The 23,016-nt window shown below is 44.3% G+C and overlaps 1 protein-coding gene across 1 annotated transcript in view; it reads right to left on the reverse strand.

Moving 5' to 3' along the window:
* Positions 1–23,016, reverse strand: part of LOC126198947 (Bloom syndrome protein homolog) — a 217,495-nt gene that overhangs the window by 20,959 nt on the left and 173,520 nt on the right. The window contains exons 19-20 of the mRNA XM_049935592.1: positions 18,442–18,604; positions 5,552–5,739 (exon numbers count right to left, since the gene is read on the reverse strand). Coding sequence (XP_049791549.1) covers positions 5,552–5,739; positions 18,442–18,604 — 351 coding nt within the window. The remainder of the gene's footprint in view (positions 1–5,551; positions 5,740–18,441; positions 18,605–23,016) is intronic.

Here is a 23,016-nt window from a genome sequence, read left to right on the forward strand (position 1 = left end):
ACAAAAGTTTCTTGAGGTTCATGAGACAGGTATTGCTCTCTATGTAAGAACAAGAACATTTATATGGATTAGGTATCTGAACCAAGAAGCACCACTGGAAGCCATGAAGAAATGTGCCACAAGGAGGAAGCAGCTATGGCTTTCATCTTCATATAAATCAGGAACAGGCTCATGGGCCTCCAACCAATAGCAAGTGCTTTTGCCGGAATGGTCTCCCTGGACTGGACTGCACACAGCAGCAGCATCTGATGGGAGAAGCAGCCTGTGGGTAGTGGGGGAAGGTGTAGCGTTGCTTGTGGGTGCATGCAGTGACATGGTGGGAACAGGGTAAGGATGCTAGGTGCATGGAGGGGGCAGGGGGGGGGGGGGTGGGCAGAAAAGTAAGAGGGGGGAAAGTACTAGTGGATGTATCGGTGGAGTAGGAGACTGTGTAGTGCTGAAGTAGGTGTAGGGAAGGGGCTAGGTGGATGAAGGACAGGGACTAGCGAAGATTGAGGCCAGACCAGGTTACAGGAATTTAGGATATACTGCACGGAGCATTCCCACCTGCGCAATTCAGAAAAACTAATGTTGGCAGGAAGGATCTAGTTGGTGTAGGCTGTAAAGCAGTCACTGAAATGAAGCATGTTGTCGCGGGCAGTATGTTTGGCTACAGAGGTGGAGTAGGTACGGACAAGGGCCTGCATAGGTTCAGTGGGCAGTGTAACGCCACTGCAAAAGGGGTGATATTCCACAACCTACTGAACCTACTCCACCCATTCCCAACCCCTTGCCCCATGGCTTATAGCCCTGTAATACACCTAGATCCAAGACCTGTCCCATATATCCTCCCACAACCAACTACTCCAGTTTGGCCACAGGCATCAACTATTCCATCAAAGGCAGGGCTACTTTTGAAAGCAGTAATGTGATCTCAAACTAAGCTGCAACCACTGTGCTGCTTTCTATGTGGGCACGACAGCCAACAAGTTGTCTGTCCCCACGAATGATCGCTGAAACTATTGCCAAGAGACAGCTGGGCCACCCAGCTGCTGAACACACTGCCCACAACAACATTTCAATGGCTGCTTTCAAAGCCTATGCCATCTGAATCCTTCCTACAAACACTAGCTTCTCTGAATTGCACAGGTGGGAACTCTCCCTACAATATATACTAAACAAAACTCCATCTGAACAGGCCTCTGAAGGCTCAATGGTACAGACGGCCGCCGTGTCATCCTCAGCCGATAGGCATCGTTGGATACTGATATGGAGGGGCTTTGGTCAGCACACTGCACTCCCAGCCCCTATCAGTTTTTGTGACCACAGCCACTACTTTTCAATCAAGTAGCTACTCAACTGTCCTCAAAAGGGCTGAGTGCACCCCACTTGCCAACAAGGTTCAACAGACTCTGACGATGACCCATCCAAGTACTAGCCAAGCCTACATCCTGTAACCAACACTGGCCTCACGTTTCGCTAGTCCATGTCCTTCCTTCACCTACCCCCTTCCCTAGTCCCACTCCAGTGCTACAGAGCATTCTATTCCACCAATACCCCCACAAGTCTTTCCCTCCTCCTCCTCCTCTCCCCTTCCCCTCCCATTCCCTCAAACCTCCCCACCTCCCTCAAACCTCCTGACTACACCTTGCAGCCCTACCCTGCCCCCACCACGTCCCTATACCTTCCCACAAGCAGCACTACAAAACACTTGTTTGGCCATTTCTGGAGTATTTTTCATCAACTGGGGAGAGTGTATATTTTACAGTGTCTGTATAGTTTGATGTATGCATGCATGCCCAAAGGAACATTGCACAGAACTATACAGACACTATATAATATAGACACTGCCCTACTGTATTTCATGCCAAAGCATGACAATCTGACAAGCAAAACAATGTCACTCCCTGTGCAGGAATCATACAATTTGTATGCGAGCACTAATGTATACAGATACTAAGACATATGGAAGTTTGAGTTGTTCCTGGAGGCATGCTTGGGTGGCCAAGGCAGTTAAGGTGAGCACTCCCATGAAGCTAGAAATCCAGGTTCGAGTCCAAGTCCGGCACAAATTCTGATATGTTACTAGTAAATCATATAGTCGCTGTACAATCATATTTGCAATTTGTGAATACATCACATAATATACTTTTCATCAGTCTGGGACTCTTACCATGTAGGATTGACAGATAAGATAAAGGAGATCCAACAAGAAGTGACATTTCATCAATGGATCATTTAGTGTGTTACAGAGATGCTCTCTACATGAGAGCCATTGTGTATCAAGGAGAAGGTTACTGTTGAGATTCTGAGGGCATACCTTTAGAAGAAGAGTCGGGCAACGTGTTACTTCCGCCCACATAAATCTCACTAAGTGGCCAAAATGAAAAAATCTGAGCAATTACAGCTCATACAGAAGTTTACTGACAGTCATTCTTTCCATGCACCATTTCTCAATGCAGCAGAGAAAACGGAAATTATAACATTACCATAGGTACCCTCTACCACACACACCATAATGGGGCTTGTTGAGTATAAATATCACTGTACAAATGAGATTAGCAATAAACTTTTGAAAATTGGGACTCATGTTGTAAATGCAGAGAAGAAAAACTAATGCATTTCTGATGAAATGAGGAGTATATTAATAAGCAGGAGATTACAGACAAAGAGGGCATTCCTTGGAAAAAGAAGTCTAACAGTATTAAAAATAGGTCTAAGATGAAGAAGAAATTTTTTGAGAACGTATGCACAACAGTATATGGAAGTGAATTATGGATTGAGAGTAAACCGGAAAAGAAGAAAATCAAAGGTTTTGAGATTTGGTGTTATAGAAGGATGCAGAATCAAGTGGACTGGAAAGATAAGAAATGAGGTGGTTCTCCAGAGAATAAGGGAGAAAAGGAGCACACGAAAAACACTGAACAGAAGAAGGGATAGGATCATTGGAGATATGTTAAGACACCAGGAAATAACTTCCATGATTACAGCAGAAGCTGCAGACTGCAAAAACTGTATGGGACGGCAAACGTTGGCATATATCCAACAAATTAACACTACTGAGTGGAAGTGATACTCAAATGAAAAGATTGAAACAGGAGAGGAAGTTGAGGCAGCTGCACCAAATCCATCAAAGAGATGATGACAAAAAAAACAGTAAGTTTAAAATGCATTACTTTCACACACAAGCACAGGAGTCTTCCTACTCCAGAAATTTCAAGTCCTCCACTTGTGGACTGACCCCAGTAATATTTCACTGTAACATGGGGGGCCTTTCCAGCAGTGAAATTTGTCTCTGCCTAACCCCTTATCCTTCTGTCAAGTTGGGGAACTTGAAATGGATCGTGTCCTGGATGAGCTTCATAGTTCACAGTGTCTGTAGATCCAAGAGATAAGGCTGGAGTTGAGTGGTATGACAACTTTGACCTCTTATGGTCCACTTCCCAATACTAGCGTCCAGCTGCTCCAACATGCTAACTCTTTGTGCTACCTTTTTCACTGTGGTTGCAAACAGCAGGGTGAAAACAGCAAGATTAATGTACTCTTTCCCACATTAACAAAAAATGCTCATTTTATGATAGAAAGTAAGCAATCAGCCAGTGATCACTGCTCACTCAACTGTAAAAATTTCACCAAGAACAATTTTGTTGTTGCCGTTGTGGTCTTCAGTCCTGAGACTGGTTTGATGCAGCTCTCCATGCTACTCTATCCTGTGCAAGCTTCTTTATCTCCCAGTACCTACTCCAACTTACATCCTTCTGAATCTGTTTCGCGTATTCATCTCTTGGTCTCCCTCTATGATTTTTACCCTCCACGCTGCCCTCCCAATACTAAATTGGTGATCCCTTGATGTCTCAGAATATGCCCTACCAACTGATCCCTTCTTCTAGTCAAGTTGTGCCACAAACTTCTTTTCCCCTCAATCCTATTCAATACCTCCTCATTAGTTATGTGATCTACCCATCTAATCTTCAGCATTCTTCTGTAGCACCACATTTCAAAAGCTTCTATTCTCTTCTTGTCCAAACTATTTATCGTCCATGTTTCACTTCCATACAAGCTACACTCCATACAAATACTTTCAGAAACGACTTCCTGACACTTAAATCTTCACTCGATGTTAACTAATTTCTCTTCTTCAGATACGCTTTCCTTGCCATTGCCAGTCTACATTTTATATCCTCTCTACTTCGACCATCATCAGTTATTTTGCTCCCCAAATAGCAAAACTCCTTTACTACTTTAAGTGTCTCATTTCCTAATTTAATTCCTTCAGCATCACCCGACTTAATTTGACTACATTCCATTATCCTCATTTTGGTTTTGTTGATGTTCATCTTACATCTTCCTTTCAAGACATTATCCATTCCGTTCAATTGCTCCTACAAGTCCTTTGCTGCCTCTGACAGAATTACAATGTCATCGGCAAATCTCAAAGTTTTTATTTCTTCTCCATGGATTTTAATTCCCACTACAAATTTTTCTTTTGTTTCCTTCACTGCTTGCTCAATATATAGATTGAATAACATCGGGGATAGGCTACAACCCTGTCTTACTCCCTTCCCAACCACTGCTTCCCTTTCATGCCCCTCGACTCTTATAACTGCCATCTGGTTTCTGTACAAATTGTAAATAGCCTTTCGCTCCCTGTATTTTACCCCTGCTTCCTTTAGAATTTGAAAGAGAGTATTCCAGTAAACATTGTCAAAAGCTTTCTCTAAGTCTACAAAAGCTAGAAATGTAGGTTTGCCTTTCCTTAATCATTCTTCTAAGATAAGTCGTAAGGTTAGTATTGCCTCATGTGTTCCAACATTTCTACGGAATCCAAACTGATCTTCCCCGAGGTCGGCTTCTAGCAGTTTTTCCATTCGTCTGTAAAGAATTCGCATTAGTATTTTGCAGCTGTGACTTATTAAACTGATAGTTCGGTAATTTTCACATCTGTCAATACCTGCTTTCTTTGGGATTGGAATTATTATATTCTTCTTGAAGTCTGAGGGTATTTCACCTGTCTCATACATCTTGCTCACCAGATGGTAGAGTTTTGTCAGGAACCAAGAACAAAAGGATTCAAATATTCACTCTAAGAAACTCAATAGCACCCTTCATATCTCAATCTGGAACATATGCTATATAGATGCTCTCCCTTAAGAGTTTAAAGGTACAAAGCTATTACAGATACATTATCTTGTTTCATGCTCCCATTATTTCAACAGGTTTAAATTCCACGTGTAACCGTAAGTCACATAAAGCATTGAAGAAAAAATTACCTTATCCAAGGCAGCAATAGCAAATTGACCTAATTTTAAAATTGGTCAGAGGGTCAATGCAAGGTTTCTTGCAGTGTTTTCTGGCACTCATATACCTAATATCAGAACTACTGAGAAAATTACTAAAATAAAGCTGTGTAACAAACAAATAAAAAATAATTTTTTTAAGAACTCATCAGATTACTCAAGCTTGGCAAGCAGCTTCTGGCACATACCTGAGTCAACTAAAGCGATAATTTTTTCTTTACTTACTGAATTTTTCACAACAAATGTACAATTACCAATGACAGAAATTTAATTACCTTCACTTCTCCTGTCATTAAGTCATTAGCTTTTCTGCCCAGTTTCACATAGGCAACTGCTATATCATCACGAGTTACAATCATATCCTCCCTTAGGAATTCTTCCAGAATAAGCTTGCGGAACAGTCTTTCAATGTCACCTCGAGCCCAGTTCTTACCTTTTCCATAGAGTGGCAAGTTGTTGTGGCCTGAAAAACACCATATATTGGCTGAAATACATTCTGGGAAATTATTAACTGTGTTTCTAAACCTAAACAATGAAAAAACAGAAAAAATTCAAATAATCATCAGAGTGCAGAAACACTACACTCATGGAAAATGTACTATTGAGCTGCTATAAGATTCAGCAAATGGGGAAAAAACCAACAACCAGTCATTTAAAATAAAATTTACCTATGCAACTGTCATATTAACAAAATCACCATCATAATTTAACACCTTGTTTTTGTCTTCTGAGGTTACAAGCTGCACAGTTTTTTGTTGTCATCATTTAATCTGCAAGGGTAACAGTGTGCTATAATGTTTCCGTTTATTTAGGAAGATTAAAAAGTTTGGGGTTCAGTGTTCTGTTGATCATGGGGTCATTAGAGACGGAGTACAAGTTTGAACGTGGGGAGGAAACTGGCTGTGCCCTTTCAGTGGAACCATTCAGACATTCATTCATTTTAAGTGATTTAAGTAAATCATGAGAAATCTGGATGGTCAGATATGCACTTTTTAAGTTACAGAAGACATCCACAGGCCATAGCTATATTTATCGGCCTGCACAATGTTGTCCAAGAATGAATATATTGCCTGGTAAAGAGAAGATATATTCCTAAAACCAAGCTGTAAAAATGTCAGTAACATCAACAACTTTAATGCAAATGTCTTTTTTGAAAACTACTAAAAAACAGATAACAATATTATTAGCCTCTACTTAGCATAATCGCCTCTTTCTACTTCCTGGTGTAGATACCCCACCACTGAATATTTAACAAAGTCTCTGAAAAGATGTGTCTGGAAATAAATATTCTACAAAACTAACTTGGTCTCTGGTCATAAACCTATTACTCCTTACAAATCAGAGACTTAATTATTGTCTCAACTTTCTTTTTATTACTCTTTAGTAGCACAATACCCTAAAGTTTCTTTGAAAAAGCATTCATAATAAAGATAACTAGCTGATTATTGTCGTCAACTTGGTCCCACTGCTGCATAATAGCCAACTCCATACTTGTCCATGAATTACAGTCTTCAGTTATATACATACATGTTCCTGCTGTGTCATCTACATCAACCACCCACCTACCATTATGTTGCTGCACAGTCAGATTTCTTGGAATCTGACAATATACTTCACTGGTTTATAGACTATTCATTCATATGGCAATTTCAATTTCAGGCAGTCACAATGATGGATTACACTCCAGCACATTCCCTGAACCATTTAATTTTCTCTTGTCTCTCTTGGTAATTCACATCACACATCTCTTCACTGCTCACTCAGCAACCCTCCTTTTGTGAATGGTTTTTGCATTGAAAACCCAAGTCTCATTTTTGTGACTCAGAAATGTTACTACATACTGACTGTAAATTTCTCATTTCAGGCACATAGGAAGCTTAGTTTTCAAAACTTTGATGATTGGGCATTTTGTGTAGATAAGCCAGTACTAACCTAAGTATGCCATGATCATGCACCATGTAAAATATTCTCAAATACAATTTACCTGAAGACTATTCTATCAGCTGTTAAAGAAAGAATAGAGTAGATGTGGTATGAAACGGGTCTTGATCTGTGTAATTTATATTATCACTATCTTTATATGGATCTCTCTCACTTGTTGTTGGCAATGAATTGATATGGCAGCCCACCAAAGACCTAATCTCAGAAATACAACAGCAAACCAAACAAGTATATTAGAGTGTTTCATACGGGTGTAAATTGTGACACTACTTAGCAAGGAATGACACACTGCCATCAACTTGTTAAATAAGGCCATTGATCGAGAAATCATTTCAGCACTGAGTAAATGTTTGAGGTTTACTCCAATGTCTCATATACCAGATGTTGTAGATATCATCAGTGAATTGAAATAGACAATGCAGTGCATCTTACAGTGCATCTCATAGGAAGTTATTGGTGAGGTATTTTCATGGAATAAGTTGCATATTAACAAGAGCCAAGCAGTAGCACAGCAGAGATTCTGTGTCGCAATGTGGTTTACATGTAATTGTGCAACCAGTTGACACTGAAATGCCATGACTGTCACTGAAGCCACAGAGTATCACAGCAAAGTGCCATTGGTATTTCACATACAAAAATGCATGTGCGATACATTCAGAAAGTACATTACATTTGTAATTCTTTCCATGGCAGAGCTACAACTGCAGTTCAGTGTATGGATGGTAGTGGCTTTGAGTCAAGGGAATGGATTGACACCATCTTCAGTTCTTTGTCTGTTGTTTATGCTGTACAGTATTCGTTTAGAATGGTGAAGTTGGTTGATAATCGTGCCATTTTTGAGATTAGATCTGTAATTCATTTTCTGAATGTGAAAACCACCAAACCAGTTGACATTCACTGACAGATTTAGGGGTTATGAAGAATGCAGCAACCAGTCACTGAAATATAATTTATTTATCTTGTTGCAAATCGATTTCGACTGATACCAGTCATCATCGGTGCATTTTTCTAACCGATACATGCCATAAGTAGAAGTACTGTCCTTGGCAGTTTTCTATCATGATAGAAACTACCAAGGACAGTACTTCTACTTATGGTATTATCAGTTAGAAAAATGCACTGGTGATGACTGACATTTTTTTTTTTTTTGAGGGACTCCCCAACAGACAAGATGGAGTGTCTCGAGCAAATTCTTCAGTTTAGACTTGAAGATGTGAGGATTACTGGTAAGATTTTTTAAAAATTCTTGTGGTAGGCTATTGAAAATGGATACAGCAGAATACTGCACACCTTTCTTGCATAAGAGTCTAGGAGGTCTGATCCAAATGCAGATAGGACTTCTGCCTGGTATTAACTAAGTGAAAGCTGCCATTTCTGACAGTTCAATGAAGGATGTGATCAAGTGCACAAAAACTAATGAAATGTAAATTTGGTACTTTGTATAATGCAAGCCTGACTCAATTCTCAGTGCTCATAGATTTCATAATTTGGCCCACAAGACAGCAGCTTTAAACATGAAGATACACTGAGTTACAATCATTTCCACCAAGGACCATCTGGAGTTAGGTATTAAGTATGCGAAGAGACACTGCATTACCACTCTCTAAGAAATGAAAACACAAATATGTTCAACAATTATAGGATTATCAGCTCACAGAGTTCATTCTTTTCTGTGGGGTGGGATTATGTAAAATAACTAGGACACTGGCTTACAAAACATTTAAGATATTTTTTATTCACTTAAGATGGTTGGTTTGTGGGATTAAAGGGACCAGACTGCAACGGTCATCGGTCCCTTGTTCCAAAACTTAAAAACTACCACACAGAGTAAAAAATGGATAATAGAGACAACAGACAACACAGGACAAGAAAAACTCAGACAAAGAACAGACATAACAAATTAAAAGCACGCGGAGTGTGGCGGAGGTTGGCCGACCATAGAAAAAAAAAAGGAAAAGCCAACCACCGAGAACACATTAAAAACTCAGTTTAAAACCGTAGTCCAAAGGCCAGAATCAACACAAAACAATAAAATAAAACATAAACACTCATATTAAATGATAAAAACCCCCTGCCCGAATAAAACGTAAAACTAAGCCAGCCATAGCAGGGTCATCAGTTAAAAGGGCAGGGAGCATATCAGGCAGCGCAAATGTCTGCCTGACCATAGCTAAAAGGGGGCAGGCCAACAAAATGTGGGCCACTGTCAAAGCCACCCCGCAGCGACACAGAGGAGGGTCCTCCCGACGCAGTAAGTAACTGTGTGTCAGCCAAGAGTGGCCAATGCTGAGCCGACAAAGGACGACTGAGTCCCTGCGGTTGGCTCGCATGGATGACCGCCACGCAGTCGTTGTCTCCTTAATGGCACGGAGTTTATTGGGCGTGATCTGATCGCGCCATTCAGCGTCCCAAAGGGCAAAAACTTTTCGGCGGAGGACTGCTCGCAAATCAGTCTCTGAGAGGCCAATGTCCATAGATGGTTTACTGATGGCCTCTTTCGCCAGGCGGTCAACATATTCATTGCCCGGGATACCGACATGACCGGGGGTCCACACAAAGACCACAGAGCGGCCGCAACGGGCAAGAGTATGCAGGGACTCCTGGATAGCCATCACCAGACGAGAACGAGGGAAACACGGGTCGAGAGCTCGTAAACTGCTCAGGGAATCGCTACAGATCACGAAGGACTCACCTGAGCAGGAGCGGATATACTCTAGGGCACGAAAGATGGCAACCAGCTCAGCAGTGTAAACGCTGCAGCCAGCCGGCAATGAACGTTGTTCGGAATGGTCCCCTAGAGTAAGCGCATAACCGGCACGACCAGCAACCATCGAGCCGTCAGTGTACGCAATGACAGAGCCCTGATACATTGCAAGGAGGGAAAGAAAGCGGTGGCGGAAGGCCTCCGGAGAGACTGAGTCCTTCGGGCCCTGTGCCAATTCCAGCTGAAGGCGAGGGCGAGGCACACACCATGGGGGTGTACGCAGAGGTGCTCTGAAAGGAGGCGGAAGAAGTAAGGCCCCAAGTCCGGAGAGAAGCTCTCGGACACGGACCGCGATCGTACTGCCAGCCCAGGGTCGACGTTCTGGAAGATGGACGTGCGACTCTGGGAATAGTAGCTGATAGTTAGGATGCCCGGGCAAGCTGAAAACATGGGCAGCATAAGCGGCCAGCAAACGTTGGCGCCGTAACCGCAGTGGAGGGACACCTGCCTCCACTAGTATGCTGTCCACAGGGCTGGTACGGAAAGCACCAGTGGCAAGGCGTATCCCGCTGTGGAGGATTGGGTCCAGCACCTGCAACACAGATGGGGATGCTGAGCCATAAGCCAGGCTCCCATAATCCAGACGGGACTGGATTAACGCCTGGTAGAGCCGTAACAGGGTAGATCGGTCGGCGCCCCAGCGGGTGTGGCTCAAGCATCTCAGAGCATTTAGATGCCACCAACACGCCTGTTTAAGCTGCCGAATATGAGGCAGCCAAGTCAGCCGGGCATCAAAAACTACACCCATAAACCTGTGGGTCTCCACCACAGCAAGGAGTTCGTCGGCAAGATAAAGCCGCGGCTCAGGATGGACCGTTCGGCGCCGGCAGAAATGCATAACGCAGGTCTTGGCAGCTGAAAACTGAAAACCATGCGCTACAGCCCAAGACTGCGCCTTGCGGATAGCGCCCTGACGTTCAACAGCTGCAATGCCAGTAGAGCTGTAGTAAAGGCAGAAGTCGTCAGCATACAGGGAAGCAGAGACAGAATTTCCCACCACTGCAGCGAGCCTGTTTATTGCGATTAAAAACAGGCAGACACTGAGGACAGATCCCTGTGGTACCCCGTTCTCCTGGACTCGGGAGGAACTATGAGAGGCCGCGACTTGCACGCGGAAGGTACGATACGACAGAAAATTTCGGATAAAGAGCGGCAGAGGGCCCCGAAGACCCCATCCATGAAGCGTAGAAAGTATGTGATGACGCCATGTCGTATCGTACGCCTTCCGCGTGTCGAAAAAGACAGCGACCAGGTGCTGACGGTGGGCAAAGGCAGTACGGATGGCCGACTCCAGACTCACCAGATTGTCGGTGGCGGAGCAGCCTTTACGGAATCCACCCTGAGACGGAGCCAGAAGGCCCCGAGACTCCAGTACCCAATGCAAGCGCCGGTTCACCATCTGTTCGAGAAGCTTGGAAAGAACGTTGGTGAGGCTAATGGGGCGGTAGCTGTCCACCTCCAAAGGGCTCTTGCCCGGTTTCAAAACGGGGATGACAATGCTTTCCCGCCATTGCGACGGAAACTCACCCTCGACCCAGAGACGGTTGTAAAGGTCGAGGAGGCGTCGCTTGCGGTCCACTGAAAGGTGTTTCAGCATCTGACAGTGAATGCGAGCTGGCCCAGGAGCGGTATCATTGCAAGCGGCAAGGGCGCTGTGAAATTCCCACTCACTGAATGGAGCATTGTAGGATTCAGAATGGTGGGTGCGAAAAGAAAGGCTCCGACGTTCCATCCACTCTTTAATGGAGCGGAAGGCCAGTGGGTGATTGGAAGAAGCGGAACTAAAGGCAAAATGCTCTGCCAAGCTGTTGGCAATTTCATCGGAGTCTGTACGAACTGCTCCATTCAGTGAGAGCGCAGGGACGCTGACAGGGGTCCGATAGCCATAGAGGCATCGGATCTTGGCCCAGACCTGCGATGGAGAGACATGGAGGCCAATGGTGGACACATACCGCTCCCAGCACTCCTGCTTGCTTTGCCGGATAAGGCGGCGGGCCTGCGCACGCAACCGTTTGAAGGTGATGAGGTGTTCAATGCAGGGATGTCACTTGTGATGCTGTAGCGCCCGTCGCCGATCTTTAATCGCCTCAGCGATCTCAGGCGACCACCAAGGCACAGTCCGCCGCCGAGGGGACCCAGAGGAACTGGGAATGGCAGATTCTGCGGCAGTAACGATGCTGGTGGTGACTGAGTGAACCACTGCATCAATGTCGTCACTAGAGAGAGGCTCAATAGCGGCAATGGAGGAGAACAAGTCCCAGTCAGCCCATCTGCTGGGGCGCCCAGAAGAGTGACGCCGTGGCAGTGACAGAAAGATTGGAAAATGGTCACTACCACACAGGTCGTCATGCACACTCCAATGGACACACGGTAAGAGGCTAGGGCTACAGATCGATAGGTCAATGGCGGAGTATGTGCCATGCGCCACACTGAAGTGTGTGGAGGCACCATCATTTAAAATCGAGGGATCGAGTTGCGCCAATAAATGCTCAATGGTGGCGCCTCGATCTGTTGCCACTGACCCACCCCACAGAGGGTTATGGGCCTTAAAGTCGCCCAGTAACAAGAAAGGTGACGGCAATTGGGCTATCAGCGCAGCCAGGACATGCTGCGCGACATCACCATCCAGTGGCAGGTAAAGACTGCAGACGGTAACAGCCTGTGGCGTCCACACCCAAACAGCGACAGCCTCTAAAGCTGTATGTAGAGGGACAGACTCGCTGTGAAGAGAGTTAAGGACATATATGCAGATGCCACCAGACACCCTTTCATAAGCTGCCCGGTTCTTATAATAACCCCGATAGCCACGGAGGGCGGGGGTTCGCATTGCTGGAAACCAAGTTTCCTGAAGTGCAATGCAGAAGAAAGGGTGAAGGCTGATAAGTTGGCGGAGCTCAGCTAGATGGTGGAAGAAACCGCTGCAGTTCCACTGGAGGATGGTATTGTCCAAGTATGAGAAAGGCGTGACGTGACTGGGAAGGCAGATTACACTGCTGGGTCACCTGCTGCCTCGGAATGAGCACCTGTGCTAGTGCTTTCCATGGCGTCTGAGGGACCGGCGAGATCGAGGTCCTCAGCGGACGCCAGAATCTCCACCTCGTCCTCAGATACAGTGCTTGTAGGAAGCAGTGGGATGGGTGTCACCGCAATTTCGTTAGCCATGGTGACTTTCTTCTTCTTCTGTTTCTCTCGCTGTGCCTTCGGTGGTTCAGGCTTGGAGGGCTTCACTGGGTCAGTCTCAGGGACGGACGACGACTGTGAGGCCCTACGACCAGGGACTGGTGGTTGTTTCAGCCACTTGCGGGTGTCCGCTTTTCCACTGGTCAGAACTTGCGAAGAACTGGCGAGAGTAGCCGAAGAAGTCTTACTCTTCTCTGGCTGGGAAGGGGGAACTGATGTCCCCGATGGTTGGGGGGGTGTTGCTCCTGAAGAAGATGGAGCAGGAGCAACAGGGAGCGAAGTGCCCCCCACAACCAAGGGGGCTGGTGGATTCTGACAGATCTTAGAGCCAATGATAAGTGACGATGGGAGAACCGTTGTTGCAGCAGTGGCATAGGTCGACATCATTGCCACAGGATGGAGCCGCTCATACTTCCGTTTACCCTCGGTGTAGGCCAGGCGGTCCAGGGTCTTATATTCCATTATCTTTCGTTCCTTCTGGAATATCCTACAGTCCGGCGAGCAGGGGTAATGGTGTTCTCCGCAGTTAACACAGAAGGGAGGCGGAGCACATGGAGTATTGGGATGCGAAGGACGTCCACAATCTCGACATGTGATGCCGGAAGTACAGCGAGATGACATGTGCCCGAACTTCCAGCATTTAAAACACCGCATTGGAGGAGGGATATATGGCTTCACATCACAGCGGTAAACCATCACCTTGACCTTTTCAGGTAAAACATCACCTTCGAAGGCCAAGATGAAGGCACCGGTGGCTACCTGATTATCCCTCGTACTCGGACCCCGATGGACGCGCCGGACGAAGTGAACAACTCGTCGTTCTAGATTGGCGCGTAGTTCATCGTCGGACTGCAGAAGAAGATCCCTGTGGAATATAATACCCTGGACCATGTTTAAACTCTTATGGGGAGTGATGGTGACGGAAACATCCCCCAACCTGTCGCAAGTGAGCAACCTCCGTGACTGGGCAGAGGATACTGTTTTGATGAGAACTGACCCTTGGACAAGCCCTCCACCTCCCCGAACCTGTCCTCTAAATGGTCCACAAAAACTGGGGCTTGGTCGACATAAATGATTCCCCATCTACTCGCGTACACACGAGGTACCGGGGTGAATAATCTCCACTGCCTTCTTTGGACAAACGTTCCTCCCATGGAGTGGCCAGGGAGGGAAATAATCTCTGATCAAATTTCTTTCCATTGAGGTTAGACCTCGATCACTTAGAGACTGCTGGTGGAGGCCCACCAGCGAGAGATGATGTACCACGCTTCATTGCGGGTCATCCGCCCTGATGCCACCCACTCTGACCAGGGGCTCTCCCCACGGGCGCCACCCAGCCGCAGCAAAGACCACCTGGCAGGATGGCCTTTGCCAGGAGTCCCGATGACCCAAAGGGATAGGCATCTACTCCTCGGCATACGTGGGGAGGTAGCAGCTCAGGCATCAGCAGTGCGATCCCTGTGTAGTCAGGGGGCTACCACCAAGAGGGTACATGACGACCCCACCACAACGGACTGGCTACCGTGCTGGATGTCGGGTGTCGAAATATCCATGTACATCACGAGGGCAAAGATGGAAGTGCACAATGGAGGGAAGGGATGCTATCCAGAACACACTGCAGCGGACGTGGCCGGAAGCTCGATGTAAGTCCAAGTCCATGAAAATATCAGGTGTGCCAGATCTTAGGGCAAGATGGATTTAAGATGCACCACGTAAGGTGTCCTTCCCCAAATGGTACGCACTAACGGAAAAATTTGGAAATAGAGTGGTCAAACCCCTCAGGGGACCATCACATTAAAGGCCGAAACAGTTGAGACTCCTCTTAGTCGCCTCTTACGACAGGCAGGAATACTGCAGGCCTATTCTTACCCCCGAACCCGCAGGGGGGTATTCACTTAAGAAGGTAAGAGAGATACTACACGAGGTATAAGACAATCTTGGTGTCAGAGTTCCATGAATTTATGACAGCCTTTTAAATTGTGGCAGTTACTATATTGATAAGCATGTATGTGCAGCATTAGAAGAATTACACATTAAATATTGGCATTTGGACTAACCTAGGTTGCAGAGGACAGCTTCACAGACCTCATAGAAAAGTACAGAATTGTGTTAGATGAGACACATATGTTGCCCCATGTACTGAGAATTGGGAACTGACTGCAATCAGTACACAACTTCCAAAGGAATAGCAACTGTAGCTCTTATAGTGAACAGAAGAGCACACACAGTGCTGCAAGGATACAGAGAAATACAGTAAGTTGGTTTCTTTCCACTGGGACTGGTGACACTACAAGCATATTCCGCCCTGCCCCCCCCCCCCCCCCCACACACACACGCACACGCACACACACACACACACACACACACACACACACACCACACACACACACACACACAGAAAGAAGACATACTGACGTGGTCTCTGGTAACATACACAAACTTAATGACTTTTGTGTGTATCACATGACATACTTCATGCAACTATTGGGCACTGGATGGGAGGGAAAGGTGGGGGAGGGGGAACAAAACATCACCAGTGATGATTACAACTGTCAGCTGCTGATGCCTGATTCTCACCCAATTCCAACCCGGTAAAAAAACTGAGAAAATTTTATTTGAGAAAGCCATTAGGAAAAACTGTGCTTCTGGAAAAGATAGGATTGTTGAGAAGGGTGGGGGCACAAGGTGGGGTTCAAAATGCACGGATTGCAATGCAGACTTTGAAGTCTGCTGTATTATGCTCAGTAGCTACATTTGACACTGGATGGTCTCTTCGTACTTGCCACAGTTCAGCAGTGACCATTCACAGAGGTGGATATATACAGTTGATGGTCACATTCCGATAAAAGGTGTGTGTGTGTGTGTGTCAGAACCTCACATCCAAAAACTATTCCACCTACTGTCTTCCTACTCCTAACTGTGAATATCACTACATAATTATCAAGACCACTTCCACATTCCTACATCCATACTGTGCAAGACACCTTACACTGAGTCACACAGGTTACTTCTGGTACCAGTATCATTTCTGCCCAATCCTGTTCCATTTGCAAATGGTACATGGAAAGAACAGTTGTCGGTACACTTCTGTACGAGCTCTAATTTTTCATGTTCTTTTCGTCGTGGTCTCTTCCCACACTGATAAGCAATACTTAAGAATTGATCAAACAAGTGTTTTATAAGAGAATTCTTTCGAGGATGAAATGCAGTTCATTAAGATTCTTCCAATGAATCTCACCTTGGCATCTGTTTTTTCTACAATTAGTTTTATGTGGTATTTCCACTTTAGGTAACTTCAAACAGTAACTCCCAGGAATTTTAAGACCTTTATTGCTTCCAGTGGTTTACTGTTGATAGCATAATGAAACCATACTGGATCTCTTCACCAATTTATGCAAAATATATTACATTTATCTAAGTTTAGGATCAACTGCCAATCCCTGCATGAACTACTGATTCTCTGCTGGTTTTCCTGAATTTTCCTGACATTGAAATATTCATGTAGATAACAACATTGTAAGCAAACAAGCTCATGGAGTTTCTGATATCATCAACTAGATCATTTATATATGTTGTAAAGATTAATAACCCTATAACACTCCCCCAGCATACTCCTGAAATTACCTTTATAACTATTGATTTTGTTCCATTAAGAACAACATGCTGAGATCTGCAATCAAACTGTGTACATGTCTGTACTGTGTACAATCTAGGCCACACAAGAAATAATGAAAACACATTTCAATTCAAGTTTAACAATAACCCCGACACCTAAAATGACAAGTAAAGCCAATGAGACACAATGATAGGTACAGCTGTTATACAGCTATAATGAAGCACTATGGCTTTATGGATAAAGTCTTTAATAACAACACCTATTGCCGTACCCACAAAAGACATTGGTGGCAACAACAACAACAACAAAATTTGCCAGATCACATCATCAGTGATGCTCTGTCCCACAGGCCTACACTGAGAGGGCACTCTAGGAATTGGACATTAAGTTGCACTTCAGGTGGAGAACTATTTCATGGTGCACTATACACAACTCAGCTGTGTGATTTTTTAAAAATGTATATGACTTTTGAATAGCTTTAATATCTGAAGCAGTGTATGCGTGAAAGACACAAATGTACTGAAAAAATATTCTAGCCATATGGAAATTGCAGTTCACATAAATGGTAACAAACGGATTAAATGAGTTCAGACAATTACAAAACTTTCAGAAAATATTTTTATGGTTCGTTACGGATGGAAAAAATGGACCAGTTAAAACCAACACCAGTATTTTAGTTTTGAATAATTGGTACTTTGTTGTATTTGTTACGTCTTGATAATAACAGGTGTTTTTATCTTTTACTAATAGCTGAGTATTAAAAAAAGCATTTTTACAATTTTTCCTTTTTGAGTAAACCTTTCATAAAAATGGAGTAATTTTTAATTGTATACTTTTATTGGTTTGAAATATGAAAATGGGAGTAGCAATCATCCATATTTTAATAACATTGCTATCAGAAATGAGCAACAGACACATGGGATAAGAACTGGTACAGCACTGCTGATACAATAGCGTGACTGTCATCGCTGGATGTCCATTGTATTGCAGAATGACACCAAACACAGTCTGGAAATGTTTTTATGAAGTGACACAGCAATGAAGTACAGTGCTTAATTTTCTTTAAAAGGCTTATGATTTGTCTGCCATTTCTATTAAATAATAAAAAGAGGAAGGCAACCAAAATAAATGAAAAACTTAGCAACACTCCATTCATGGTATACAACAGAAATAGGAAGTAACTGATCTGCTGCCTGTGTCTACATAATATGCCTTTATCTGCTGGTAGCCCTTGAAAACGGAAATCAACAGGAGAAACAGAAGTCTACAACCTCAGTGTCCATCCTTTTGCACTGGCTATTGGTAATGTGCAAATAGCGGTATGACCCCCCAATCACAACATGATTATTGAGCAGTTTCATAAAATCAGAACCAACAGGAGAATACGGGTCTTTTTTTTATAGCATCCAAATCACTTTTTGAGAAAAGTCACAAATGGTGAATTTATTACAGGAAATAATAGGAATAAAAACTGAAAATCAGTTATTTCTCAAACTGCTCATTTTGAGTGGTTTTAATACTCAGTTTACACAGGTGTGTGTGTGTGAGGGGGGGGGCACCGAAAACCATTTACTTAAGCAATAACCACCACCCCTATGCCTAGAACAATTCAGAAGAAATAGTAGGTAATGAGATTTTTGAAATATGAACTGATCAAAACTCACCATTATCCTTTATCTTTTTCACATCTGCTCCTTTGAAAATATCAACAAAATGGAGCAGTGTGAAGTTGCCTTTCCATGTCATGGTACTGTTTTGGCTCAGCTTTTGGACACATTTTATAATTTCCTTTGAATCCTCTGTTACATCTACTGCTGTGTATTGATTCTATAGGACAGAGAAGCAAAATGAATGTATTATATATTCTTGAACTTGAGAAATAAGTTATATGTAGTAAGGAAAGTTCTGGCAGAATGTAGGCAATTTAGAAGTAAACTAGAACACTCACCAAATAGCAGAAGCATTGCATTGTTGACAGGTACACACTAAAGAGAAAGAAAACCTGCTAGCTTTCAGAATAAATCATTTGACGAGCTACAGCAAGCATGCAAGTGCTCTCTCTCTCTCTCTCTCTCTCTCTCTCTCACACACACACACACACAGACACAGCAGTGGCCCCTACATTATGCTGGCTGGACACACAATGTCAGGATCGCATTTCGCTGTGTGGACTAAGATGGGATGGGGGTTGAACGGAGGCATTTAGGTGGGGTGGGCAGAGGGCAAAAGAGGCAAGAGGCAGAAAGAGGGGATTTGGGGATGGTCAGCTAGTGGCTCAGAGGGAAGCATTTGGTTGGCTGGTAAGGAATATTGAAGGCAGGGATGACAGGTACATGCTATCATGATGACAAATAATCAAAGTCCTGACAAAGGATATTGTTCAGTTGCACCACTACCCACCAAAATATACCCTACCCACAGTGAAACTCCTCAACAATACCTCATGGCACACAAACACTGCCTAGATGACCTTTTCAATTTGCCATATCCTTCAAAACTCTCTCCCAAAATTCCACATAATCCAGAACCCAAACAAATTCAAATCATTGTTCTTAACCTTTCTACCAAAAACCAAAATCCTACCTAAGTTTCAGTCCTACAGAAAGGCCTTACCTTTAGACCTACATCCAAGTTTAATCAAGTTGCACTAGTCATAGACCTTGCGGTGGAAACACTTGTTTGTTACTGGTCCATTCAACTAAAACCTACTTAAGCCCAAAATTGAACCTTGCCTCTCTCAGTTAATACCACCATCTAATCATTACCCTCTTTGTAATCTCCCACCTAATCACCACCTGGCATCATCTTTACCAAGATGTGTTCCTAAGAACACTAATCTCCCAACTGAAGAAAGGACAGCCATTCACAATATCAAAACAGATTCTGACCTAATCATTCTCCCAGCAGATGAAGCTTCACCACTTCTATGATGAATCTTAGTGACTACCTGACAGAAGGCTGATGCCAACTACCTAACTCCTCCGTCAGCTATGATCTATTCCAGAACTCCAAGTTAACATTCAGTCCCTAATGAAATCATTAGGAACAACCCAGAACGTCTCCTCTGAGTCCATCTCCCTCTCACCCCAATGACACCCCACATGCCCCCTTTCTACAAGCTCCACAAAATACACAAACCCAACAATATTGGATACCCCTTGTTGCTGGTTATTTTGCTCCTGACAGACTTTTCAAACTTGTTGACCAATACCTCCAAGCAATTGCCTGAAGCGTCGCCTCTCGTATCACTACCTTCACTAAATCTCCACAATCCCCATCCCTTCACCAACTGGATCCCTACTCATCACTGTTGATGCCGCCTCCCTATACACCAACATCCCTCACGCCCAAGGCCTTGTTGCTATCAAAAGCCACAACTCCCAGTGTCCTTCAGACTCCATATCCACTACCTCATTCCTCATATGCCTTAAAAACTATATCCTCACACACTGCTACTTCTCCTTTGAGGGGAACATATATGAAAACATTCGTGAACACATTCATGGCACCCTCATTGTACACTCATATATCAAACTTTTTATGGAGCATCTAGCCACCCCAAAACCCCAAATCCCTTGTCTGGTATAGGTTCACTGATGACATCTCCATGATTTGAACTCAGGGCCATGAAATCTCATCCTAATTCCTCCACAACCTCAACGCCTTCTCTCCCACCCATTCACCTGGTTCTTCTCATCTCAATCCAACGTGCAAACCTTCCTGGACATTGACCTCCTCCTCTCTGGCAGCTCCACCACCCGTTCTGTATATACTGTATTAAAGCCACCAACAACTATCAGTACCTGCATTTTGACAGCTGTCACCCTCTCCAACACCAAAAAATCGCTCCAATACATCCTGGCCATCTGTGAACATCATATCTGTAGTGATGAGACTTCCTTTGGCAACTATGCTACGGGCCCACAAATGCCTTCACAGACAGCCCCCCCCCCCCCCCCTGCACCCCACCCCCTCCCCCACTGCTACCAAATCAAACAGATTTCCCTTGCTGTATCTTCACAAACCCCTGATCCTCTTCCCACCCTCCTCTAGAATCAGCTACAAAGGAGTGGCCCACTCCTCACACAATATCACCCTGGACTCGGGCATCTGTACCACATCCTTCACCAGGGCTTTTATTATCCATCATAATGGCTGAAAACAAGGGAAATCCTACTCAATATCCTTCCAACCCCTCCAAAAGTTGTATATTGTCATCCATCACACCTATACATCCTGGTTCATCCTGTGCCACTCTTACTCCGAACCCTTGTCACCGACGTCACATCACTGTGGAAGACACAGAAGCAAGACTTGCTCAATCCACCCACCAGCATTTCTTACTCTACATCTATCATAGCCTTATCCTTCCCTATCAGACACTGGGAAATCTGTGAAAGCAGCCTTATCACATACCAAATCTGCTGCAATCACTACACAGCTTTTCATGTCAGTATGACTTCAACCAGCTGTCCACCAGAATGAATGGCCACTGCCAAACTGTGGCCAGGAACAAAGTTAACCATTCAATGGTGCAGCATGATGGCTTCATTGGCTGCTTCACAGCCCATGCCATCTGGATCTTTCCTAGAAGCACCAGCTTTTCCAAGTATGCAGATGGAAATTACACTTGCAAAACGTCCTCCACTCCTGTAACCCTCCTGTCCTCAATTTCTGTTAATCTACTGTCTTCCCACCATCTATCCAACAGTTTTCGCTACCTCTCTTCTGTCACCCCTCCATTGGTCTTGCCACAGTGGCAATACCCGTTCCCACCAGATCACAGAAGTTAAGCACTGTCAGGTTTGGCTAGCACTTGGATGGGTGACCGTCCATGTCTGCTGACAACTGCTGGCAGTTGGGGTGCAGTCACCCTTTGTAAAGCCAGATGAGGAGTTATTTATCTGCAACCAGTGATGCCCATGGGCTGAGAATGATACGGTGGCCTGCTGCTGGTTCCATAAGACCTTCAAGACCTGTTTGGATAAAGTTTATTTGTTCTGTCACCCTCTGCCAATCCACACCTGCATGTCATCTTCATGGTGCAACCTAGCTCACTGGCTCTGGTACCCAAGTATCACATGCCTACCTCATGCACCTACCAGCCCTGGCCAGCAAACTCCTCCCTCCTAGCCACTAACTGTCCATACCTCAACCTCCTCTTCTCACATGAGTTCCCTAAATCACTCCAGGCAAATGCCGGGATGGTTCCTCTGAAAGGGCACGGCCGACTTCCTTCCCCATCCTTCCCTAATCCGCTGAGACCGATGACCACGCTGTCTGGTCTCCTTACCCAAACCAACCAACCAACCTCCTCTTCTCACTTCCTGCCTCTCCCCCCTTCTATCCACCCAACAAATACACCCCCCCCCCCCCCCCAAAACTCTCTTCCACCTGCTGAAATGCAATCCTGACATTGTGTTTACGGCTGGCACAATGCAGGGAGTGCAGAGGTGTGTGTGTGTGTGTGTGTGTGTGTGTGTGTGTGTGTGTGTGTGTGTGTGTGTGTGTGTGTGTCTTGTACCTTAGCTCATCAAAGGATAATTCCAAAAGCCAGCAAGTTTTATTTCTCTTGTGTGTGCCTGTCAATAACTCAATGCTTCGGCCATTCGGTGAGAAATAAGTAAGCTTATCATAAATGCATATTTATGTGAATCTCAAGAAATATCCATGGGCAACAATAAATTAAGTAAATCATATAGAAACTGGCATTTAGTTTCATTAGACATATTTTAAGTTTACGGTGAAAAACAGGTGCGAAGTGCAGTTAGCCTGAGACTCCTCCTCTCTCTCTCTCTCTCTCTTAATGAAAAAGTTCTGTTGGATCACTACTGCAAGTGGTCTTCAGTACAAGAGCATTGTTGAAGTCTTGTTCCACCTTAAAGTCTCACTACAATCTTTTCTCATTCTTAATTAGAGCTCGCTTGTACCAGTATATAACATGTATCTGATGATGCAGACCAAATAGTTTTCTCAGATGAACTTTCCTTTTGATACAAGGAAGTAGCTTAGCAAGACTCGGCACAGAACACTAACATATTTAAAGCAGCATGACCTTGTCTAATAAGGAAATATTAATTTTCATTAGTTCTCACTACTGACACAATTGAAAGAACATTTCTTAATTTTAAATCTTTCTTTTCTTAAATGTAAGGAATGCATTTTATAATTTTGATATTCTGAACTATTTCCCTTCACATAAAACTGGGCAATCCTGAATCCATAGTGTGTAATCGGCA

Source organism: Schistocerca nitens, chromosome 8 (genome assembly GCF_023898315.1).
Source record: "Schistocerca nitens isolate TAMUIC-IGC-003100 chromosome 8, iqSchNite1.1, whole genome shotgun sequence".
Taxonomy (NCBI): Eukaryota; Metazoa; Arthropoda; class Insecta; order Orthoptera; family Acrididae; genus Schistocerca; species Schistocerca nitens.